At 42.2% G+C, this 26541-nt stretch overlaps 1 protein-coding gene across 1 annotated transcript in view; it reads left to right on the top strand.

The window, feature by feature from the left end:
* The window catches only part of CTNNBL1 (catenin beta like 1), a 161630-nt gene that overhangs the window by 56512 nt on the left and 78577 nt on the right, over nt 1–26541 (top strand). Inside the window, exons 5-10 of the mRNA XM_069546951.1 lie at nt 1908–2005; nt 8607–8700; nt 12180–12271; nt 21219–21291; nt 21533–21591; nt 23098–23246. Of these exons, the coding sequence (XP_069403052.1) occupies nt 1908–2005; nt 8607–8700; nt 12180–12271; nt 21219–21291; nt 21533–21591; nt 23098–23246 (565 nt within the window). The remainder of the gene's footprint in view (nt 1–1907; nt 2006–8606; nt 8701–12179; nt 12272–21218; nt 21292–21532; nt 21592–23097; nt 23247–26541) is intronic.

Genomic DNA, 26541 nt, shown 5'->3' on the forward strand with positions numbered 1-26541 from the left:
GCCCACTCCCAGCCCTCACAGTGCTATTTAGTGCTTCCTGCACATAGCTACTAGGTTATTCTTCCAAGACATTATTTTCTTCATATGATTCCAGTTATAATTGTCTCCCCTCCTTGCTTTCCTAATCCTCTTTCTTCTCCCCTTCATATACCCTCTTACATTCTAATCTCTCTGCCTGTATTCCTGATGTTTTGCTTTCCAGTTTACCTGCCCTCATCTTTTTAGTTGCCTCTTTTCTGACCAGTCTTCTAGCAAATCTGTCCCAGTTCAATTTGATTGCTCCATATTTTTAGGATGTCTGCAGTTCAGGTTGTCTGTATTCCTCATTTGTTACACATTGATAATCGCCTATGGTATATAATGGTTTGAAAGTGAAAGTGTTAGTCACTCAGTTGTGCCCGACTCTTTGTGATCCCATGGACTGTAGCTTGCCAGGCTCTTCTGTCCATGAAATTCTCCAGGCAAGGATACTGGAGTGGGTAGCTATTCCTTTCTCCAGGGGATCTTCCCAGCCCAGGGATTGAATCCCGGGCTCCCACATTGCAGGCAGATTCTTTACCATCTCAGCCGCTAGAGAAGCCTGTATAATTGTTTAAATGTCTTTAATTACCTTAACTTCCTCGTTTTATTGATGAGGAAACTGAGGCCCAGAGTGAATGGATTTGCCTTTGTCTCTATCACAGTGCTTAAGCATTCAGGAGATGCTGACTGACAGCAAGTGGTGTGTGTGTGTGTGTATGTCTGTATGTATGGGAAACTTAGTTTAGTTCGGGCTTCTTGTTGTTTAGTCACTAAGTCATTTCCAACTCTTTGAGACCCCATGGACTGTAGCTGCCAGGATCCTCTGTCCATGGGATTTCCCAGGCAAGAATATTGGAATGTGTTGCCATTTCCTCCTCCAGGGGATCTTCTGACCTCGGGATGAAACTCGTGTCTGTTTTCAGGTGGACTCTTTACCACTGAGCTACTAGGGAAGCCCTTAGGTCAGGCTACCAGTTTACCAGTTACCAAACATAGCTCCTGTATTCTCTTCTTTGTGTGTCCTTTCTCTTACGTGTCCCCCTCTTTCTCTTTTTGCCTAGTCCGTAATCATCGTTTACTTTCCTTTTGTGTTCAAAGCAGAAGTGTATTTAAGGGTAAGGGAGGTTGGTGGAGTCTAGCACAGTCCAACATAAATCCTTCCCTCTACAATCTAAATCTGTTTGTCGTGCTCAGAAAAAATCATTACTGTCTTTGAAGGTAAAGTGTACAAGGTAGTTAAGATTTTACTTACTCAGTTCCAAGAATTTAAATTATGAGGTAAGGTTAAGGGTGTTGGCCTATTTCTCACTGGAAAAGCGACCACCCAAGTGATCTACTTGAAGCTGTGAAATTTATGAAGATGTAGTGAACCTATGGAATAAGTTGCCAGGAAGGCAGCATAAGGGAAAGAGCCTGAGTGAAGCAGTTACCAACATTTATTGAACAGCCACTGTGATTAGAACCTTGTTGAAGAGATGTTTATGAAACTAGAGTGTATTAAAGGTAAACGGTGGTGAAGCAATTGACCAGGAATTGGCTGGGAGCCAAATATTTTAATAGAATGTCACTAGGGTTTTCATTGGAGAAGGCAATGGCACCCCACTCCGGTACTACTCTTGCCTGGAAAATCCCATGGACAGAGGAGCCTGGTAGGCTGCAGTCCACGGGGTCACTAAGAGTCGGGCACAACTGAGCGACTTCATTTTTGCTTTTCACTTTCATGCATTGAAGAAGGAAGTGGCAACCCACTCCAGTGTTCTTGCCTGGAGAATCCCAGAGACAGTGGGCCCCCGTCTGTGGGGTCGCACAGAGTTGGACATGACTGAAGCGACTTAGCAGCAGCAGCAGGGGTTTCATGTGTGCATGTTACCCTTAACGTTCTTCACATGTGTCCATAGCGGTGGTTGATTTGCTTCAGGAATTAACAGACATAGACACCCTCCACGAGAGTGAAGAAGGAGCGGAAGTGCTCACTGATGCTCTGGTAAGTTGCACGGCCCTCTGGGGTTTTGCAGGTGGGTGAATGGTGTCCACACCATCCCCACCATTGTCTCTGTGTGTGGTATCAGGGGGAGAGAGAGCTCTGTGGCAAGGCTGGGCTGAATAAGAATATGAAAGGAGAATGCAACCTTGGGGTATCTTACTCTTTGGAACTGTATTAGGGCAGGGGGTATAGAATCCTGGCATTTATTGACAGTCTGCTGTAGGCAGACCTTTACACTTTATTTGGTCTTCACCGTGTCCCCTTAGAAGGGTGTTGTTGCTACTATTCCCACTTACAGCCATGGAGCTAAGGCTTTGAGAGACAAAACCTGCCTGTGGTCACAAGGCTGGGATTTGAACCTCTGTTCTCTTTGACTCCAATTCTGGCTCGCCCGCCCTCACCGTGCTGCTTCTGACCTGTTTTACAAGGAGTTTTTGAGGAAAAGAGTTTCTTTTCTGCTCTCGGCTCTAGGCTTTGTACTCCCAAGTGCTGGTGAGCACAGGTATCATTATTATTTGTTTTGCAGATAGGGGATCAGAGAATGTTAAAAGCAAGAACAAACTTTCTAGCTTACCCTGGCCCTAGTAGCAGCCCTTGACTGCAGAAGTCAGGGTCAGCTGATTTCTGTGTCCCGTTTTTTTGAAACTAGGCAAGGCTTCAGAGCCTTCCTCAGCTGTTACTCCAGGCAGCAGCCACTTGCAAGAATTTATATGTGAGGTGAACTGATGTAGTCTCATCAGCCCACTCTACCCATGAGGAAACCCAGCTGCAGAAGTGAAGCCTTCCCCCGCGTCACTCAGCTAGCCCCTGTAATAGCAGAGATAAGCTCCCTCATGTTGCGGTCCCCTCTGCCATCCTGGCCCATGGCACCAGCTTCCCTCGCTGACCAGAGGGCCAGTGGCAGGGCCAATCCAGCCTCTTAGCCTGATACCACCTATGAGACCTCTTATCTAACCCATCAAGCTATCTCTCTCTTCAAGTTTCCATCATTTCTCTTCTCTTCTACTGTCTGATCTTTTCTCTCTGGTTAAGAACGTTAGTAAGTACAGGGTTTTTGGTTTTGTTTTGGGGGTGTATTTTTTATAATAAGTTTATTTATCTACTTATTTTTTACTGTGCTGGGTTCTCCATTGCTGTGCAGGCTTTTCTCTAGTTGTGAAGAGTGGGGGCTACACTCTAGTTGCGGTGCTCAGGCTTCTCATTGCAGTGACTTTTCTTGTTTTGGGTTCCCTAGCCCATGGGGTCAGCAGTTGCAGTTCCTGAGCTCTAGAGCTCAGGCTCAGCAATTCTGGCATACAGACTTAGTTGCTCTGTGTCACGTGGGATCCTCTCAGATCAGGGATCAAAACCCACGTCTCCTGCGTTGGCAGGGGTATTCTAAACCACTGAGCCACCAGGGAAGCCCTAAGCACTGGTTTTGTTGCAGTGTGCAGAGTTCATCAAAGATCGGTATAGCTCCTTGGATTAGAAGCACCTGGGGTGCTTGGTTAGGCTATTTTCTGGCCCCATCCAATACGTGCTGAATTAGAATGGCTGGGGCTGGGACCCCAAATGATTCTGAGACCCCCGTTGCTACACTGCCCAGCCCCTCCTCACCCTTCTTTTTCAAGCTTCTTGACACGAGAAATTTCCCATGTGCCATGCTCGCAGCTGGCATTTGGTGTGAATGAAGGGGTTGTGAACCCACTGGATATGGAGGACTGTCTCTTACAGAGAGAGAGGCTGGAGTCCAGCAGGGCCATTTGTGACTGAGTATGATGAAAATTTCTATGGCCATTTTTCTTTCAAGCTCCTTCCTGGAGCGAACTGCCACTTTTGTCGAATCCAGGACCTTTATTTTTCCTTTGAACCGCCGTGCAGAAAGAAAAGGACGGCATCAGGGTGTCTTTTGTTTGGAGGAGCATCTGAAGGAAGGCTGTGGCACTTGCTCCTTCTCCATGTCCCCACAGTGTCATTTGTGTAGTCTTGCCTTCCAGAGGTTAATTGCAGTGGCCCTGAATGAGCCTTCCTGCCTGGTCCCTGGACCGATTTTAATTATCATCCTTTGCCTGTGTGAATAGAGGAGACGAAAGAGGATCAGCTAGCTGGTCTGCTGCCTGTAAAACGGACCTAGAAACAGCAGTTCACACAAAAGCCCCCTTTGTGTCTTCTGTGTTGCCAGGCCCACCAACAAAAGCTGGATCTTGCAGATTTTATTGTTTGTTTCGGAAGAAACAGTTCATCCTCAGACTGGGGAACCATTAAGTAGCTGCTGTACGGGGTTTTCTGTTTGTTTTGTTTAGTTTCTGTTTTATTATATTATTTTAAAGTTTTGACTCTTACAGCTTTATACTGGTGGGACTGGCATGAATCACAAACAAGTGAACATTTCTAGACTCCCATATATTATTTGCTGATCTGCAGCCAGTCAGGAGCCATCAGTAAATGTCAGACAGCAGAACTGGTAGGTGGTCTTCATCTGTGTTTTCCTACCTTTGTGCTGCATTCAGGAAGAAGTTTGATAAATATTCTCATATTATAAGGGTTGAGTTGTCCTCGTAGTTTTAATTTGGGGCCAATATCGGAGGCCTGGAATTGCACGAGCGGAGGCTAGAGGGCATATAGCAGGATTTATTGTGATGTGCAGTTTGCAGTTATTGCCTTGGTCTTTTTCCCAGCTGGAGGTCCTAGGCAATAGAACAGCACATTTGTAGGGAGAGAGTGCGGTCCTGGCATTCTCAGGGATCTTCGGGGTTTAAAATTTGGTTTACATCCACTGCTATTACTTACACAGAGGCGAATATTTGTGCTTTGTAACAAGTTGACTTGGTAGCCTGGAAAACAGATTCTTTTCTGAAGAGTGGAAACGCAAGACTGTTTGCTTTGATGGCAGTTCTTCTGGCATGCCTCTCTAAAGAAGACTCCTTGAGAGTCGTGATTAAATTACAGTCATTTCCCCACTTACTAGTCCCCAAAATTTCCCATGCACTTGGCAATCCCATGTCTTTGCTCACATCTGCCTTCAGCTTGGCAAGCCTGGCTTCCCCTGGGCTATTTGGAATACTCCTATTCATCCTTTAAAGCCTCACTTAAATTTCATCTCTCCTGAGTCCTATTTCAGACTCATCACCTGAGCAGAATTTGTGTTCCTCTACTACTTGGTACATCCCAGCACTCATCACATTGGCTTATAGACATCTTGTTACAAGCTTGTCTTTCCTGAGATGTGCTTCCCAGCAGGGGAGGGGCCAGAGTGGTGCTTTGTCACTTACCAGCTGTGTAACCTTGGAAAAGTTACGTAACCTCTCTGTACTCAGCTCCTTCTTCTGTAAAGTGGGAATAACAGTAGTAGGTCTATATATGAGATAGGTTGCAGCAGGCCTAAGTTTTGCATTATAACCATATTACCATGTGCATTTTCAAAACTTACTGCTTGGTCAAGATTCAGTGGGTGTGTATGTAGGGGTTGGGGAGAGGGTTTATTATTGTTTTTTAAAAATGAAATTTCCAGAACTCATAGTAGGTAGAAGAACCCCAGTCAGACTCAAGAAACCTTGTTGGCAGATTGTGGAAGATAGAAAAAGAATCCTTCAAACCCTCTCATCTCTGCTCATCTGTCCTTTTCTTATTCCCTCCTTTTCTCTTGTATCTACCATCTCTGCACAAGCGGAAAAATACGACTGATTTTGCCCCTGAACTTTGTCTCGGTAGAATCTGGTGGAATATTGTTTGGCAGATATGCTAACAAGCGGAAATACCCAATGACTTATCAGAAAACATCAGACTTAAGACAGTCACGATTTCCAAGGCTAGTGTTGCTGTAGCTGATGCTTTCATCCCTAAGAAGAATTTGTTTTTAGTTTCAGAGTTAGTCACAGGTCCAAAAAAATAGTCATGAAGGCGGTAGACCCAAGAGTGTAGAGGGACAGAATGCTAATTTGTGCTTCTTACTAGATTATATCCGGAGCTATGCATAATACAAATATTTTTCTGAGGGTTTTCTCAGCTAAATGTATTTTGACTGCTTTGACCCTCCTGCAATCAGATAAAATTGCATTTAACCCAGCTAAACATAAAGTTTCACACTTTGCAAGCTTAATAAGGCTGTTTGTTAGAAGTTTGATTTTTGTAGCAAGGAAAAAAGATTTTCTCCAGCCAGACCCGTTACCAATAACCATCTAGTTCTGGGATTTGTGTTGCTTACTGCCTGGCTCAGTGGTAAAGAATCCACCTGCCAATGCAGGAAACGCAGGAGACACAGGTTGGACCCCTGGGTCGGGAAGATGCCCCGGAGGAGGAAATGGCAACCCACTCCAGTATTCTTGCCTGAAAACTCCCACAGACAGAAGAGCCTGGCGGGCTACAGTCCATGGTGTTGCAAAGAGTCAGATACGACTGAGCAACTGAGCATGCATGCATTGTCCCCACCACCTTCCAGACAGCCGACTCTGGTAACAGAACGAAGAATCGAGGAAAGGGAGGGAAAATAATGCAGACACGGCAGCGGTAAGCAATTGAGAGTGGCGAGGCAGTTCACAGAACTGACAAGCAGTGTGATACCCAGCGGAGTTGCAGTGTCTGCTGCTGTAGGATTCAGGAAGATTACAAGTCAATCAGGGTGATTTAGGGGAAAACAAACAGTGACATGGTTCATGTTTTCCCCCAGATGTTTTTCTGTTTTCTCTCACACACCCAAATTGTCCAATTAATTAAGGAAACACTGCAGTGGATTTCTTTGAAGCTTTTGCTGGCTGTGAGATTTGAGAGCAAGATTGTATATCTCCTTAATATATAAGAGGGGGAAACAGCTCTTACTCCTATTTATAGGAGCTCTCAATTCTGGCATCAGTATCTCCTCCAATCTGCAGCTAGGGTCCTCACAGCGGGGCAGAAAGGAGAGCCTAGCAAATCTGCTTCCTTGGTGATGCAGGTATCCCGAATTAGTCAACAGTTTCAACTTCTCCCCCATCTGGATGCATCCCTCAAGTCTCACCTGGAAAGAGTAAAGAGGCCTTATTTCAAGATGTGTCTCTCTTGCCATTGTTCCATCCTCAGGCTCAGTTTGAATTGTCTGTAGAGTGCCTTGTGCAGAAGTATTCAGGAAGCATCAGTTGATGAGATCATTTCTTCCCCGTCCTTTCTCTCCTCTCCTTTTCCCCTCACTCAAAGTGACAGGATGTGATGGGAAAAAATAGTCTTGGAGTTGGGCACTTCTGCCACAAGCTCTGTGACTTTGACCAGGCTAATTAACCCTTCTGGACCTTTGTATTCTCACATGTAAAAGCTGTGAGGGATACTTGAGAGTAAATGAAGCAATATATGTAGAAATACGATTACAGTACACAAAGTAAATGTTTTGTCAGTTTATTTAAATTTAGCAAAATTACTGAATGTCTGGTATGTGTAGTTGTTGCCCTTGACTTTGAAGAGTGTACCAAGATAAATGAGGGTGCAATGTCTGCCTTCACAAAATTTGAGTTTTTCTTAGCCCGTGCAAGAGATGGAACAGTGATAACCAGGTATCAGAAGAAGGAAAGGGCTATCTGCTTAATTTTTGAACCAGACCCGGGGTAAGGCATGCTGTATAGTTTCATTTAATCTTTACACCTCATTCCCATTTCCTAAGTGAAGAAGCTGGGGCAGTGAGAGAAAGGAGGCACCATGGGTATGCAGCAGATCTTGACGACCGGTATAGGTTTACTTATTGGCTGTGACTTGGAAATTTATTACCAGTAGATAATCACTTCTTGATTAGGTGTTTCTGTTTCCTTACTTATCTTCCTCGGGGTGCTGCTGGGTTCCTCAATGGCAGTCTCTGTGTAAGGGCACACATTGTGTCAGAAGGTAGCATGAAGTGGTGTAAACATTGTTTCATCTAAGAAGGAAGCTTGGTTTTTGCTTCTGCTGCCACTGCTTAGTAATCGTGTGGTCTTGGCCAGGTCACTAATCCCTTGAATATCATCTGTATGACATGGCTACTGAAAATTTCTTGTAAGTGGTATGTGGTTATATGAATCAAATGAGAGAAATAAAATTGCTTTTTAGGCATACATAATAAAACATAAGGCATTTTATTATGTTAAGATTCTTTTTGAGAAGGGGTCAGAAGTTCATCAAAGGTAATAGTTTCATAAAAGCCTGATTATGGAAGCTTAGAAATGGTTTGAGTTTAACCTGAAGTTTTGAGATCAGTGTCAAATACGGCAAGTAAACTTCCCAACTGAATATCTCTTGGTGCTGTAGTCGAGAAATGTGCTTCTCACTTGAACGAACTTGTGACTTGAGAAGGCGTTTTCTTAAGGTGTTTCAATACTCTCTAGAAGTAGAAGGAGCACACGACTTGATTTCAGAAGGCCTAGGTTCAAGTGCTAGCATGTAACTCACTCACTGTTACCTTGGATTTTAGCTTGCCCCTTAAGCTTCAATCTAAAGTTAGGGATAATGAGGCCTGCTGTTTCTTTGCCTCCAGGTCAAAGAGATCTTGGATGGGAAAGCACCCTGCAGACCACAAGTGGAGGCTGTTTACTCTGCTTGTTCCGTAGAGAAGGGGGGACAGGAGTGGGAACGTTTTGGGGACCATCCTGTGACATGTACCCCTTTCTCTTGCTTCCCTGATGCACAGGTGGACGGGCAGGTGGTCGCACTGCTTGTGCAGAATCTGGAGCGTCTGGATGAGTCTGTGAAGGAAGAGGCGGACGGCGTCCACAACACTCTGGGTAAGGGGGAGAGTGCCCAGCACTTCCTGAGTTTTTGTTTGTTTTGGAGGTTGGCACTCATTTCCTTCTTCCATTGTAATAGAGTTAACAGCCAGAGGGTTTTCCTTTTTTCTGCTCCCAAACTGCCTATTCAGAAATGAAGACCCTTGTGTAAATTTCATATAACTGCTGCTTTGGTTGGGCTTGCAGGTAATAAAAGCAGAAATCCACTAAGTAGGTGACCTTCCTGGACAAAAACCGCTGGCTTCTGTGAATAGGCCTTTGCCTCTGCCTCTAAAAGTCAGGATGAAGTCTATGCAGGATGGATTCTTTTTTTTTCCCTTTGGAAAGTATATATTTTAGGATTTTTTAATCCCCTTCTATTGGTTTTTCTTCCCATTTCTCTTCAGTGGAACTATAAACTTTTGAACCACTGTGTATAGTGGGCGTGCCTCATTTTGTGTGTGTGCGCTTTATTGTGTTTTGCAGATGTTACATTTTTACAAATTGAAAATTTGTGGCAACCCTGCACTGTCAGATGATAGATAGCATTATTCACTAATACGACATTTTTAAAATTAAGGTATGCACATTGTTTTTTAGACATAATGCTATTGTACACTTAGTAGATTACAGTATAGTGTGAGTATAACTTTTATATGTACTTGGAAACCAAAAAATTCATGTGATTCTCACTTTATTGTGATACTCACTTTATTGCAATGGTCTGGAACCAAACCCACAATATCTCCAAGGTACACCTGTGCCTTTATAGGACATTTTATTTGAAAAAGGGTTAATATTTCCTTCCCTTCTTATGTGTACTTTGCCGTGTACACTGTGAGTTGCAATATTGCTGTTAACTTGGCTGTCCCTTTATCATATGTTCATTTAAGTAGATTGTTCTGCAGTATTTCCCCTCCCCCTCTTCAAGTCTCCCCAGTCTTTCCCTCTGCAAAGTTGATTAACCAATAGTCTGTTTAAAATTATAGTCTGGGGTAGTGCTGTTTATCACCATTTGCTGTCTTATAAAACCAAAGGTGATGAATCTGTAAGCAGAGCTTAAGAAATGAACAAGGCCCAGCAGAAGTAGAAATTTTGATGAGGTTAGATTTTCTGCCAGCTCCTTTGTGTCTACCACATATTTCTGTTGTAGTTTTATACTCCCTACTGGGAAATTATCATAAAGAAGGAGGAAGACATAGCACCTAGGGAGTAAGAGAAGAGAGAACACAGCAGTCTGTGATCTGGGGGTTGGTTGTAGTCTAGAGCCAGAATTTGGCATTGCCATCTGTTAGCCTAATGCTGAATTTCGCTGAATAGAAGGCTTATCAGAAGTCTTAACGGACTGTTTATAAAAAGAGCCTGATGTAATGGGAAAAGCACCAGCCTGTCAATCTGTGAAGACCTGTATAGTTTCAGCTTGGTCCCTTACCAGCAGCTCAGGAGATTCATTCTTCTCTTCCCTACTAAGCATCTGATGTTCGTCAGGCACTGTTCTAGGCCACTGGGCACATTAAAGATGAATTAGGCACAGTTCCTCTTAAGAATCAGGCTGTTGGGAAAATCTTGAACAGAAAGGAGAGCTAATACAGGGTATTGTAATAGGAGTATAATAGGAGTCAGTGGGGAGCCCTGTGGAAGAGAAGAGGCTGCTGCGCTGCTGCTGCTAAGTTGCTTCAGTCGTGTCCGACTCTGTGCGACCCCATAGATGGCAGCCCACCAGGCTCCGCCATCCCTGGGATTCTCCAGGCAAGAACACTGGAGTCGGTTGCCACTGCCTTCTCCAATGCATGAAAGTGAAAAGTGAAAGTGAAGTTGCTCAGTCGTGTCCGACTCTCAGCGACCCCATGGACTGCAGCCTACCAGGCTCCTCTGTCTATGGGATTTTCCAGGCAAGAGGAAGGGTCTCCAAATGGCTGGGTAGGAGCAGGTAGCTGATTGAGGCTGAATATGAAGAGAGGTGCATTTTGATGGAGAAATGTGAGCCAGACCCTCAGGCAGGGCAGTATCCTTTGTCAAGTCAGGAATAGGTAAGGGCTTTGGGGAAAGACTAGAGATGTGCTGTGGCAGCGAGAGGTAAAGATGATAGGAGATGGGACCAGAGGAGTAGGTTCGTCCAGACTATGAAAGACCTTCTAAACCTTGGCAAGATGTTTGGATTTTATTCTAGTGTTCAATAGAAAGCCACCTCAAGTATAAGCAGAATAAGATAAAAGCATTGGAGATTAAAAAGAATGAGCGAATTTCTTAGAAAACGTCAAAAGTAGTCTAAGGTATTCAAATGACCTCCAGCTCCCAGCTCTCACAGCTTCGTGTCTACTCTCCGGGGGGCTGCCTGGACATCCTTTAAGTAGCCATTGGCGAGGCCGACATGGGCTGAAGAGTGAGGAGGAAAGAGGTGTATTGCTTCCTTCAGCTCTTTCTCCTAAAGACTCTGGGCATTGTGCTTAGAGAGCTCAGAGCTCCATCTGCTCTCTGGTAGTAACATATCCTGGCATGGGGGGCAGCAGGGGCCTGAAGGAAAGAAAAGCACTGAATGTATTAGAATGAGGGTTTGGTTTGTATAGTTTGCATTTGGTTTTGGCTGTGCTAGGTCTTCGTAGTGGCATGTGGGCTCTTCTCGACAGTGCAGAGGTGCTTCCCTAGCTGCAGCACAGACTCTAGTTACAGGGCCTGGGCTCTCTAGTTGCAGCAAGCAGGCTTAGTTGCCCTGTGGTGTGTGGAGGTCTTAGTTCCCCAGCCAAGGATTGAACCTGCATCCCCTGCATTAGAAGGTCAACTCCTAACCACTGGACCACCAGGGAAGTCTGTAATTTTTTTGTTTTTTTTTAATGGCCTTTTTTTTAGTCTCATAATCATACACTTTTTTTTTTTTGGCCTCCTTATTTTAAATTTTTCTATTAAACAGCAATGTGCTTGTTGTAGGAGGTAGCAGGACCGATTATATTTGCTTCTGAGTACCTGACAGTTACCTCTGCCAGCATGGCCTTTCCTGTCTATGCACCTTGTTTTGTTCAATTAAGAAGATCATGCTTGCTTCCCTTATAGTATCTGAAGAAAGAGATCTGAAAGTGGGTGAATCAGGAGAGGAGGAGGCTCTGAATTCGTCCACTGATTTTTCCCTATAAGGCTTCTGCCTAGCCCCCTGTCTCTTCCGTCACAGGTCTCGGGGACTGTAGTACTGTGACAGCAAGAGGGCCTTCTGAGGCAGGTACTCACACTTTGTGGATTCTGCTGTAGTGTTCTACACAGCAGAAAACCTTTCACTATTCCTTAAGTGAATTCTGACAGGTTCAGTTATGATTTTTACTTGTAACATAACTTGAAGGGGAAAAAAAAACATAGCATGTCCCTAGTTAATCTAAGAATGACAACACAGCATCTGGCTGGGAGGAATATAGGCAAGTGGGAAGAGGAATATAACGTCTGGCGGGGGAGCAGGCTGCAGATGGAAACAGAGTTGCCCTCCCAAATGACTGGTGTCTGTCTCTTTGCAGCTATTGTGGAAAACATGGCCGAGTTCCGGCCAGAGATGTGCACAGAGGCCGCCCAGCAGGGTCTTCTGCAGTGGCTGTTGAAGAGGCTGAAGGTAAATCTTTGCTGTGTGCGTGGCTCATACTGGGTCATTGGCACAGGTTGTTATTCCTGTGCTGTCTGATCTCGTTTGGGAATCTTTTGGCAGGTGTTGCCTCTTTCTTTGCTTCTCTTCTTCCATTTGTTTTAAAAATAGCCTTTAATAGCCCCCAAAATAATATAAACATATTGTCAACACAAATTCACGTAGTACAGAAGGTTTATACTGGAAATAGAAGTTCCCCTCTGCTGATTCCTTCTAGTTCCACTTCTCAGAGACAGCCACTGTTAACAATATTTTATCTATCCTTCCAGAAATTGTCTGTGAAAATAGGAGTGTATGTGTGTGTTTATGTGTTTCACAAATAGAATTATGCATTATTTTCTTTTGCAAGTTGATTTGTTTCACCGAACTAGTGGCCGCCTAGTATTCCATTTTATGGTTGTGCCAAATTAATATAACCATCCCCTGTTCATAACAGTTTTTTTGCTGTTAAAACAGCATAATAGTGAGTATCCCTATGTACACACACTTTTTTTTTTTGCACACTTGTGTCTGTTTTTCTGTAGGATAAATTTCTAGAAATAGAATTGTCACATTAAAAGGTATGCATATTAACATTTTTGGTAAATTTTGCAGAATTGTCCTCTATCAGTTGCTCCACTGAGTTGAGATGTCTATTTCCCCTAGCAATATTGGGCATTGTCAAACTCAAAATTTTGTTAATTTGATAAGTGAAACCTGGCATTTTATTTTAATTTGGAATTTTCAAATCAAGGATAAGTATTGGCTTTCACCTGTTTATTAGCCAGTTGTATTCTCTTTTAGCTTCCTATTGATGTCCTTTGTTCATATTTCTGTTGGCTCATTCATTGATCTGTTGATCTGTTGGACCTTTCATTTGCTTTCCTTGTTAGCATGGTCCTTTGACCATCTTTTGACCATTTAGTGCCTGTACCATAGAGTGAATGAGGAAAGGGAGGGGTAAGGGCTTCTCTCAGGATAGTGTTAACCAAAGACGTGATGGGAGGAGGTTTGGAACTACGTAGTGCTGTAGTTCTGAAATATTCTGGGCAAGCAAGGATTCCCAGCTTTTTAGTGAGAAAGAGGTACTTGTTTGTGTCTGGAATGATTCTTTAGGTAGTCCTGGCCTTGCTGAGCTCCAGAGGGTCACAGAGATGCAGAAAGTCTGAGGTGCATCAGGTCCAATTTCTCCACAACCCCCAACCACCACCACCACTGTCTTGGCAGGGGTGAGGAGGAAGATTCTGCTTAAGATATCATATGTCCACATGGTTCCCTCTCTTTCTGACAATTTAGGTCTTCCCAAATCCTTCTTATTTAACCCTTTGTTGCCATTAAATCTGTAACATAGACTTACATAACATGACTTGAGGACATTCAGCTAGCCTGTATGTTCTTATCAGTGGGTAGGGGCACGCTTGCTGGTATAAGTATAAACTTAGTACGTAGTTCAGTAGGCTGCACCTGTGTACCCACACACACACACCCTCACCTTTCCCTTCAGGAAAGAGTCAAGTCTGGTTAATTCACTCATTGTCATGTTTGCAGCTTCCTTTTGACTTCCTCTCATGAATCTGTCCTTTGGTTCCCCGTGTAATTACACTCGCATCCCCCTCAGTTTCTTCCTTCCTCGATATTCAACAAAACTTTGTTCTCCCAAGCCGTGAGACATTTTGGGGGTGAGGAGTAGGGGAGAGGAAAGTAAAACATAGAGTTAAGGTGATGGGCTAGATGGCAGGGACCTGAGTCTTAATGGGATGGCCACAGGTTGGGGCAGCAACTTTATACAAAATAATCCAATAATTTTTGTCTTTGTGAGGTCAGGACCAATTTTTCCCAGTTGCTTGAGGCTTGGTACTGAATCAGGGATCTTTGTTAAATTAGAATATCTGGCCTCCTCTGCCTTTTGATAGTTGTTGAAACTTGACGGTCTTTTTATGAGTTGGTAACAGGAGGGGAAATTGAGACCTTTGGGTGTTTGGTTGGATTCCATTACTCTTACGAGAGTAATAAAGAGGCCCATTTGGCCGTCTTGCAAGCTTTTGACTCTTGCCTTTCAGGCGTAGTGTTTATATGATCCTCGGGGCACAAATAGCTATGTTGTTATCTCTAAAACAGTTTTTCAAAATTTGGGGGTATCTAACCATTAAAATGCTATTTGGTTATTTTACTAGTAAGCGAAAATTCTTGAAAATTCTGTGCTGACCAGAACATTAATGAAAGTTCTGTTTCAGGGTGAGGCCAGCAAGAAGGCATGTCTTTAAAAGCAACGCCTTGCTCTTATTTCTCATAATCTGGACAAGTGCTTATTGTAATCTTCATCATCATAATCATCTTGGTGAATCAGATTGAATGATGGACCCAGATCCTTACTTTCACAAGTAGAACTTTAAAAAATACAAATTCCCAGACGTACTTTCTTAGTCTCTGTGTATTTCTTAGTCTCTGTGTCTTCAGTGTATTTTAGACATGTTCCACGTGTGGTTATAAATGTACAGTGAATTATAAGATCCACTGGTCTCTAGAAATGTGAGCATTTTTGTTACCTGTTTTTGTTCAGTATACTCCAAGACCAATTTAAAACTTCATTTTCATTATACCATTCCCTGTTCTAGAACCTTCCTACAGTGATACTAATGCCCTCTGCATCAGATCCCACCATCTCTGCCTACTTTTTAAGGCCCCTTAACCTGGCCCGATCTGACCCTTCCATTTCTCCGTTTTGAAACATTGGCCTTTTAGTTTTGAGACATGCCTCTCTTTACCTGCCCCCTTTGCAAAGGTCAACATTGTTGACCTCTGTGTCTTTGTTCCTGTTCCTCCCTCCACCAGGAATGACTACTGCCTTATGTATTTCTAAATTGTACATAACCTTCTTAAACCAACTTAAACCCCTACTCTTCCATATTGCCACCACCATTTTTTGAACTGGAAGGAATCTTATAAGTTCCATAAAAAATTAAAAATCAGGACCTATAGAGATTAAGGCAATTAAGATTGCCCAAATTCATATAGTTAGTTAGAGATAGAACTAGAATTAAAACCTACGCTTCCAGACTTTCTTCATGTACTCTTTGCATAGCACTACTTTGCCCATACTGCCCTCTTTCTTTTCTGAGTAGCAATCTTTTTTTTTTTTTTCTTGTTGGTTCTCTTCTGGGAGTTAGCAGATCTGGGTTCTAACATACGCCTATAGCTGGATGAAACATACCCTCATGGAGTATCTTTACTTCATCACCTGGGAGACTTTCATATTATTACATGTGCTCCTGGTCTTTCTCCAAATACCCTTAAACTCCTTAACAGCAAGAAGTAGGACTCCATCATATGTGCATCTCTTCCCCGTTGTTCTCTGGGTGTGATTCCCAATGAGGAGCGTCAAAATTACTTGGCTGCTTGTTGGAAGTGTACATTCTTGAACCCACCCCAGACTCACTAAATCTGCCCAGCTTAGAGTGGAGCCAGCAATCTGTGTTTTAACAAGCCCTCCAGGAGACTCTGATGCATGCTGAAGTCTGAGAACCCCTTTTATGTTTACATTGCTTTATGAAACCTTGCTACCTAACTGATCATCCCATTGTTTATTCAGTAGTCCTTGAGTAACCCCTAAGTGAATGGCACATTAGTGAGACTCCTTTTGGTACTAGTAGCCTAGCCAGCAGTGTATAGAGATGCTGCTGCTGCTGCTGCTAAGTCACTTCAGTTGTGTCCAACTCTGTGCGACCCCATAGACAGCAGCCCACCAGGCTCCCCTGTCCCTGAGATTCTCCAGGCAAGAACACCGGAGTGGGTTGCCATTTCCTTCTCCAATGCATGAAAGTGAAAAGTGAACGTGAAGTCACTCAGTCGTGTCCGACTCTTTGCGACCCCATGGACTGCAGCCTACCAGGCTCCTCCATCCATGGGATTTTCCAGGCAAGAGTACGGATTTTTTTCGTTGACTAAATGAAACCTTACTAATTTGTGCTGCTAATGAGGATAAAACCCATTTCATAGGATTGCATTAAAAGGTTTAACAAGTAAGCAGATAACTGTAGTGTGAGAGACCTGTACCCTAGTTCAGTTTTTAATGGGGAATACAAACTTAGTAGGATATTGTGTACTATGGAAAATAATACCAAATAATACCACTTTTTTCTTTTTTAAAGAAACAAAATTAAGGTTCCTTTTTGTTTCCCAATGAAATCATTGCTTCAAAAACAGTTGCAATATTCAGCATTGAGCTCATGAGTTGAGAATTGGCTACAGTATACTGTATGTACAACTGGTTGATGCTAAGTCCTTGGTCTCTTATGACCAGGAGTTGGGATTTTTGTAGGTCACAGATTGCTTTGATGATTGTACAGGGCTGGAGCCATGTCTGAACCTGCCCCAGGTACCAGAGGTGAGCTGCAGAAATAATTTGCAGCTTTTGGCTGCAGGTGGTAGCATAATTGTCTTGTACTTTCCAAAAAAGCAGCAGCTCCCCAAAAGGTGAAGTTTAATTTTATTCAGGGCTGGCGTGTGCTGAGTACAAACCTGTGCTCGACTCTGTAATTACTCTGACAGCTGAAAGATTTAGAATCACCAGGCTCCTGGATGGAGGAGAGCCCCAGAAGCTCCAACTCCCATTGGGTAACTTTGCAAAATCCAAGAGAAGATACCTGGTAAATGAATTCTCCCTCCTCCAGATTTTGACTAAATGTCCTTGTGATTTGGCAGTTTGGTATTTTGCAGGCTTGGAGACTGTCATCGCTGAGTGAGATTTAAACAGAAATAAAACTTCCTTGGTGACTTTTGTCTTTGGCTAGACATGAAAGATTAGTCTCCTTTTTTCCCATAAAGCCCACGGTTTCACTCAGCGTAGGAGATATCAGGCAGGTTAGAGAGGCAGAGCAGTTTTGCCAAGATCACATGGCTAGGAACTAATGTGTAGAACTGAGATTCTAACCTGGATATTTCTGATCCCGGTCATCTGAAAAACGTGTAGCACCTACTATGTGTTCAGTTCAGTTCAGTCTCTCAGTCATGTCCAACTCTTTGCAACCCCATGGACTGCAGTACACCAGGCCTCCCTGTCCATGACCAACTCCTGGAGTTTACTCCGACTCATGTCCATTGATTCGGTGATGCCATCCAACCATCTCATCCTCTGTCGTCCCCTTCTCCTCCCACGTTCAATCTTTCCCAGCATCAAGATCTTTTCCAATAAGTCAGTTCTTTGCATCAGGTGGCCAAAGTATTGGAGTTTCAGCTTCAGTATCAGTCCTTCCAATGAATATTCAGGACTGGTCTCCTTTAGGATGGACTGATTGGATCTCCTGGCAGTCCAAGGAACTCTCAAGAGTCTTCTCCAACACGACAGTTCAAAAGCATCAATTCTTCGGTGCTCAGCTTTCTTTATAGTCCAACTTTCATATCCATACATGACTACTGGAAAAACCATAGCCTTGACTAGACAGACCTTTGTTGACAAAGTAGTGTCTCTGCTTTTTAATATGCTGTCTAGGTTGGTCATAACTTTCCTTCCCAGGAGTAAGTGTCTTTTAATTTCATGGCTGCAGTCACCATCTGCAGTGATTTTGGAGCCCAGAAAAATAAAGTCTCTCACAGTTTCCACTGTTTCCCCATCTATTTGCCATGAAGTGATGGGACCAGATGCCATGATCTTAGCTTTCTGAATGTTGAGTTTCAAGCTAACTTTTCACTTTCCTCTTTCAGTTTCATCAAGAGGCTCCTTAGTGCTTGACTTCTTGCCATAACGGTGGTGTCATCTGCATATCTGAGGTTATTAATACTTCCATATTGTGTTAGGTACTTCCATATTGGGCTTCCCTGTTGGCTCAGTGATAAAGAATCTGCCTGCCAATGCAGGAGACCTGCATTCAATCCCTGGGTTGGGAAGACTCCCTGGATTAGGAAATGGCAACCCACTCTAGTATTCTTGCCTGGGAAATCCCATGGACAGAGGAGCCTGGCAGGCTATAATCGATGGGGCTGCAAAAGAGTCAGACACAACTTAGTGACTAAACAACAGCAACTTCCATATTCTTTAATTCTTATAGTAACCCTCCAGAGAAGATGTTATTTTATTATCTCCATTTTACAGATAAAGAAACTTGAGACCAGGAATATTACTTCAGTCATAGATGACCATTCTTAATTTATGGTGCCATCAATATCTCAGTAATTTTTTTATAAGGTCCTATGCCAAAAAGGACCTAATAGTCCCATTTAAGGTAGTTAGATTAGATGCTTGGATTCAAATATATTTTTTATTTCATTCTTAAATACCACAGCTACTTATCGATAGATGTGTGTTCATTTTGAGTACTGCATGACTTCTAAAACCTTGGAATCAGATCGAACACCACCATCTTTGTTTCTTCTCAACGCTGGTTTTCACACAGCTCTTTTATCATAGTAACCACCCAAAGCCAGCCTGTGAAAGAAAGGATGTCACCAAAAGAAAACAGTACCTGGAGCTAATGGTTAATGCATTCACTATTCCACAGATGTCAGATGTCACTATGCTTTTCTTGGAAATACTGTGAATCCTTGGAATCCCCTGTGGATTCAATATGGTGTCCCATGACGCATGGTTTGGGAACTGCAGACTTTGGGTTACATATATAGTGCATGCTTATGAGTGAAATCTAGGTGTGTCTGATCCTAGATTTATGTCCTTTTTTTTTAATATACATGTATTACTTGATAAAATTAATTTTAATTCAGTGTTATCTTTTAAATGATGTATTGGATCAGGTTCATGCAAATTCACCTGTTTGCTGTCATGTTTAATTTTTTGCCTTACATTTAGCAAGTGTCTAATAAATAACTTGTTGGGAAAAGAGGGAAACCTTCCCCCCAACCTTGGAGACAGAATTTTATACAATCAAGTAAAAGTCAAGAGTCATTGGAACCACAGAAAGGCTATTGCTCCAGGGGCCTGATATCTTTTGGCTTCTTTCAGTTGAGTGTATCCTGTTTGAACCAAGAACCTTGACCCTTGAAAAGCTGCATATATGTTGGTATGGCTTAAATTATTTCAACTAGCAGTAAATATATAAATCCATTGCTCAGTCATGTCTGATTCTTTGTAAACCCATGGACTTCAGTGCACCAGGCTTCCCTGTCCACCATGAACTCCCAGAGCTTGCTCAGACTCGTGTCCATTGAGTCAGTGATGCCATCCAAGTATCTCATCCTCTGTCATCTCCTTTTCCTTCTGCCTTCAATCTTTCCTAGCATCAGGGTCTTTTCCAATGAGTCAGTTCTTTGCATCAGGTGGCCAGAGTACTGGAACTTCAGCTTCAGCCTCAGTCCTTTCACTGAATATTCAGGACTGATTTCCTTGAGGATTGACTGGTTGGATCTCCTTGCAGTCCAAGGGACTCTCAAGAGTCTTCTCCACCACCACAGTTCAAAAGCATCAATTCTTCCGTGCTCAGCTTTCTTTATTGTCCACCTCTCACATCCATACGTGACTGCTGGAAAAACCATAGCTTTGACTCGACAGACTTTTGTCTGCAAACTATCAGTATTCATAACTTAAATAATTTGAGTGATTTTATTAGCAGATTCTTCATTCTGATAGAGATACTCACCGCTTAGCTTTTCACTTTTGTGTTTTGATTTGTATAAAACTGTTTTTCTTAAAGTGGAAAATACCACAGTTTGCATTTAAACACTGGCTGTTGTACTGAATTTCCTGAAACAAGACCTTAAGTTTGCCCAGGGAGCATACCTTGCAGTCAGCACACGTAAGACCTTGTATTTACAGATCTTTTAACCTGAGATGGGTCATACCTAGTCAGCCTCCTGAAGCCCTGTAGGGTGCACTTAGGCTTGATGAGGAAGACGTGCAGAGAGAACTGAAAAGATGCTGGGTATTGCTTCGTTAGGGGCCAGTCTTCCTTCTTAAGTCCAAAATCAATGTCCAAACAGAACTGTGAATGGTGCTAAGGGGATGGCGGTATTAGCTTTAAGATAAACACCTCCCCTATCCTTTTCAGGTACAGTAATTATTTCTCAGTTCAAAAACCTGGATAGGTAGCAGGGTTGCTGCTGATTAACAGCTGTTATTGTGCCTGCATTTTGAGGATCGAGGGTCCAGTAAATAAAAACACATCGATGAGGCTCACGCTCCTCTCTGTGTCCCTTTATCCACGGGATGTCGTTAATGGTGAGGCGCTCGAGGCTCGCTGCAGGAGTGACGATGTGGGTGACCGTGAAAGATGGGCTCTGCAGTGCGTGTGTCCCCTCTGCGACTCCAAGTAGCAGAGCATGCAGCAGGGAAAGAATTGTGGGTAGTAATTTGGGTGTTAAAATATTCACACATTTCTGCATATTTAATGTGGTTTCCTTTTTAAATAGTAGGCAGATTATGGCCCACAAGCAGATAGGTTTATGATTTCAAATTAAATTTTAAGCATTAAAAAAAATTAAAAATCCAAAAAGGAACTACTTTGTTACAAAGACATTCAGCTAATCTAAATAAGAACTGGCTTTCTTTTCAGCTTCTCTGATCATCTGTCCATAGGCTAATTTACAGCCTAATTTTATGACCATCACTCATGACTGAAGCTTCATGATAGATTTTAGTCTTAAAAACTTTCATTCATCTACTTTGCATTTGAGTACCTATTATGTGCTCGACCATAGTCCCTAGACTCACAATGGGGAATCTGGGACAGCTTCACAGAGGAGGTGACATTTGTATCTGGGCGTTAGAAGTGTGAGGACTGCTGTGTACATAATGCTGTTTATGGTTTTACTCCGTTGTACTTGAGTCTGGTCTCTTGAGAGCAGAGACAGATTTTTTTTTACCCATAACCTACCTTTTCCTGTTCTCACTTCTCCATCTCTCCAACTCAGATCCTAATACTTGTGGAAAAAATTGTTGGGGAAAGAAACAAGGGCCCTTAACATATTTCTCCTTTCTCCTGTTTTCCCACAGGCAAAGATGCCTTTCGATGCCAACAAACTGTATTGTAGTGAAGTGCTGGCCATATTGCTCCAGGACAACGATGGTGAGGCTCCCTCTCGGTATTGACATTCTGTTAGGATAGGAGCCAGGCTTGTTTCAGATCATGACAGCAAGCTCTCTTGCCTTTGGCATCCCCTTGCTCTCCCTCTCGCTCTCTGTGCAGCTTTTGTACTCTGTCAAGCTGTATTGATTTTGTTTGCTGATGTATCAGTGTTAGACGGCTGTAAAATCTGACAGTTAGCTTCATTTTTTTTTCTTCTTCTTCTATTTTTTCCCCCTTTTAGAAAACAGGGAATTGCTTGGGGAGCTGGATGGAATCGATGTGCTTCTTCAGCAGTTATCCGTGAGTAATTCTTATGCTTCCTGTCTGCCATGAAGATACATGGCTTGTATCTTTAAATGGGAGGTGGAGCTGGAGACTGTGGGAAGGAATCAGCCATGTGATGCAAGCCATATGGGGTGTGTTGGCAGGCTTCAGGTCACACTGGAGGCACATGGTTTGCCTCCTTTCTTAGTTCATTTGCTCTTTATGACCAGATAGCACCATGTATCTGGTATGGACTTCCTCAGTCTTCTGACGTTTGTCAGTCCCAAAGACGTGTGCTCCCGCTTAAGTATATATTTTTGAGCCAAGAATGCCGCATTATTTTCAGTTGACCCACTCTCAAGATTACTCACTTTCCTTGCTGTCAGTTTACCACTAAATTAGAGTCTGTTCGTTTAGGATCCAGCTAAGCTTCACATGCAACAGGATAGAGGTCAGAGAGGAGGATAGGGGGAGGATGTGGCACTGGAGGCTCGAAGAAGAAATTAGAAATTGCCATTTGCTCAGCGTAAGACATGTAAATCCCGTCGAAATGTTCTGCTGGCATTCTGAAAATACTGTTAAGATTTTTTTTTCCTAACCAGTCTCATCTGTGCTATTCCAAAACCAAGACTGAAAATAGATCATTTGGATAAAATCTGTAGAGTGTTGGGAGTGTCTGAGATGTCAGTTTGCATACAGCTTCCATCCTGGTGCCAGCAGCCTGAGTGGATTGGCCTTCACCCCAAAAAATAGAGCTTTGAAATGTGAATCTCTTCCCAGTTCTGGGAAAGTGCTTAGTCCTGTTCCTATAAGATTGATCATTTTGTAGTAGACTGTATGGGTATGCATACACTGTTAAGAGCTTTTCCTCTTGACATGCCATGTATTTCTGGCAAAGATAAAAACTGCTTGAAGCCATTCCCACGACTTATGAGCCACAAATGGTCTATAAGGCAGTTCATTAGCCCTGGTGGTTAAGAAACTGTTCCTTATTTTGGACCAGGATTTGCCCTTCAGAACTGTGGTTTGTTTTAGAAGGGGAAGAAACGTGTTGTGGTCAGGTGGGCCAAGTGGAGAGCTTTGGGGCGGGGGTAGCTGGCAAAGTTGTTTCTCGATCTGGGTGATGGTTTCAGGGGTGTTCACCTTACTCACTTAGCTGTATATGTTTTTTATAGAGTTTTCTGTCAGTGAATATGTTTCATAATAAAAAGGTTTTGTTGGCTTTTATTAAATCTGCCTCCTTGGAACTATGAATCACTCCTGAACCTAATGGTCAGTTGAGTGGTTTTCTGTTGTTACTGTTGTTGTGGGGTTTTTTTTTGTTTGTTTTTTGTTTTTGCATGATAGCCATTTATTTAATAACTGTGAATCAGAAAGCCCAGTTTCTCTAAAATGGAAACAGATGAGAATTTTGTTTGATAGGGCTCTGCTTCTTCCGTTGTAGGGTTATTGGAGTAGACAGGCTTCGGAAATTGTTGCATGCTGGTTGATGAAAAGACCTTCTCTTATGATTCTGTGCCTTCTGATATTTTTGCTTGACAGGTGTTTAAAAGACACAATCCTAGCACGGCCGAGGAGCAGGAGATGATGGAAAATCTGTTTGATTCCCTCTGTTCCTGCCTGATGCTGAGTTCTAATCGTGAGCGCTTCCTGAAAGGCGAGGGTCTTCAGCTGATGAATCTCATGCTAAGGTATGCTTCTCATCTCCAATCATGTCCTAGCTGTCCATCTCTTTTTGTCCAACTCCTTACTGTTAGCCTGGATTCAAGAACATGTAGCTAGCTGTGGTCTTTTATTCCATTGAGTTTCCTAGATATATAAAACAGTAGTCTTCAGGTGAGTGTATGGTCTTTTCTGAAGTTAGTTTGGATGAATACGGAGTATATTTTGGTCTATTTGTACCCTATTATGTCATTTGGTAATAGGAACACTCCATTGAAGGGAAATTTTGTTGTTGTTGTTCCTTCTCATAGTGTGTTGGTTTGGGAAAATCTAGTCATTAATTTCTAAGCATGTCCTATATTAATTTCTAAACTTAGCCCAACTTTCTTTTTATCTTATGTAGACCTATCTGTGCCATATGTTTGTCCATATTTTTACTATCGACGAAAATCCGGTGGCTCAGATGGTAAAGAATCTGCCCACAATGCAGGAGGACCAGGTTCGATCCCTGGGTCAGGAAGATCCCCTGGAGAAGGAGATGACAACCCACTCCAGTATTCTTGCCTGGGGAATTTCATGGACAAAGGAGCCTGGCAGGCTACAGTCCATGGGATAGCAGAGTCAGACATGACTGAGCGACTAACATACTTTACTATTGACCGCAGAATGTAATTCTATTTTTCATTTATACATACTTTTCATTATATATTATTTTCAGTAATGAGTTGTACCTTGCCATGTGGCTAGCATAGGAGATACAAAAATGTGCAAGACTATTCTAGAACTTTTCTTCATAATTCCTTCCTTGTATATCTAGGTCTAATTTAAAGCTCAAACAGTAAGCAATATGCCTGCAGTGCGAGAGACCTTGGTTTGATCCCTGGGTCAGTAAGATCCCCTGGAGAAGGGAATGGCAACCCACTCCAATATTCTTGCCTGGAGAATTCCATGGAAGAGGAGCCTGGCGGGCTCCAGTCCATGGGGTTGCAAAGAGTCAGACATGGCTGAGTGACTGTCACTTTCACTTCACTGTCACATCTTATTATTTGTGCATTCATTTCTTAAAATACTTAAAGTAGGTTTCATATTAGTGTAATTCACAGAATCTGGAAGTAAATGGGAGATAGCTTGTAATTGATAACTCTTGAGAAATCTGGCTTGGAAGTGGATTAGAGATATAGGGTGAAGGGGTAACCAGAGTGGGGTGTTTAGTTGACAATGGTCAGTTTTTTAAACTGAGAGATATAAGAGCATGTTTGATTGGTTGGAGGACTGAGCATTTTGGGATTCTTTATGAAACTGAGTCCAAGTCTGCTGTTTTGAAACATATCTGGATAGATTGAAAATTTCAGTGAAAAAAATTTTAAATAAATTTGATACATATCTATTAAATATAACTTAGAATATAGACATACAAAACTGTTAAAGCACTGATAAGGTAATGTGTGAAGTGCTTGGCTTGTACAGAAATTGTACATTTTTAACAGCTTTTTAGGCCTACCACACTTGTAATTTTCTGTACTGTTTTATTTTTTTAACGTAACATGCTGTTTCCCATGTTGTGACATAATCTTCATGACAGTTTTCAATAATTGAATAATGGTGACTCTAAGGGAATATAACTTACTTGGTCCTTCTTTGATATTGATATTGTAGTTATTTCCAATGTTTTGTTGTTATAAAAAATTATCCAGTGACAGATTCTACAAGTTTTTGTGCTTAAAGCTATTTTTGTACTTAAGATAATCAGGGTATGTGTTTCAAAAACATCTTCTTTTTAAAGGCTTGTGTAGGCCCAGGGGCACAGTAGACCTCTTGGTTTGTCCAGTGTGTACCAGACCTTGGATTGATTGAAAAATCTTCCTTGGTGGAATTATTTTTAAAAATTTATTTTAAAGTACAGAGAAGGGCATTGTAATTATTCAGAGGCCTTTAGTGTTCAACTGATTTTTGCTGGCTTTACTCTCTTGAGTCTTTTGTTTGTTTATCTCCTTTACCCTTCTAATTGCCTGTCCTTTTGTTGAAATGACCCACCTTCTCTCAAGCACATGGCATATAAAGAAGATGCATTTGGCTTCCTGGGCCTTTTAACCTTAAAACTATATTCTATAGGGACTTTCTTCTAAGCTTCTTAAAGGTCTGAACCACCAATGTCTTTGGATGTTTGAGTGCAAATATGAGGTGATGTATTCCTGTAGCATATGGCTTGGAAATGTGAAGCAGTGGGGAGCTGAATAAATAACCAGAAGTATGGATTATTCAAGCAGGAATGCTGAGGTTCTAGGAGCCTAATTTAAAAAGGAACTTTAAAAGATGTAGAAATAGCACCTTTCTAGGATCTCCTAACTTATCATTTTTGAATGCTGAAGTTATTATTGTATTAATTCTTTTACATTAATTAGCTATATCAGCAGATTCAGCGTTTCTTTTTTTTTCTTTCCCATGCTCTTTGTTCTGTGTGATTTTTTTCCTTCAGACTCCCAAATGAGAAGTTTAATTGGGAGGGAGTTGTTTCTCCCTAGTAGATCCATCCTTCCTGATCTTCTAGCAAGAGCTGCCAAGTTGCTCTCTGTCTCAAGGGAACCCATTTAAAAACTATGCAGCTATAACACTAGAAGTTCAGGAAAATTCCTCTGGTTCCATTGCCCCTAAATACTGATTTTTATTTGAATTCAAGCATTCACCAAACAGTTAATGAAATGCCCACCTGGAGAGGTAGCAATATGGTACAGTGTTAAAGAATGGGGTTTAGAGTTAAGGGAGATGTGGATTTGGAACACAGCTCTTTCAGTGACTAGTTCTGGATGTTTGGTGAGTTATTCTAACCTTTCTGATTCTGCCTTTTTTCATCTGAAAAATGGGAGGGATTTCCATTTCCAAATTTCCAGGGATTTTGTGGGAATTAGACTCTATAAATTGTCTGGAACAGCTCTGCAGTTATTAAAACATTGACAAAGTGCTATGTTCACTTAGTGTGTTCAGTGCTAGGCTTATCACAGACATGAACAAGACAGGATTCTTGCCTTCAAGAATCTCAATAGGTCGTGATGGAGGCCGACATTAAATAACTCTAATATAATTTAATGTATTGACTGTTAAGAGTAACAGTGAATTTTGCATGTCCACAGCCTATGAGTTTTTTTATGTTTCCGATTATTGATAAGGAACAATCACCAACAAGATAGTCATTTATACATTTATGTACACACATTATCACACATACATATATATGATTCAGTTTTTTAATACTTTTATCATCTTTATCAAGGCATAAATAATATATAATCAGACACTCATTTTAAGTATATAGTTTTGATTTTGACA

This window comes from Ovis canadensis, chromosome 13 (assembly GCF_042477335.2).
Source record: "Ovis canadensis isolate MfBH-ARS-UI-01 breed Bighorn chromosome 13, ARS-UI_OviCan_v2, whole genome shotgun sequence".
NCBI classification, from domain to species: domain Eukaryota; kingdom Metazoa; phylum Chordata; class Mammalia; order Artiodactyla; family Bovidae; genus Ovis; species Ovis canadensis.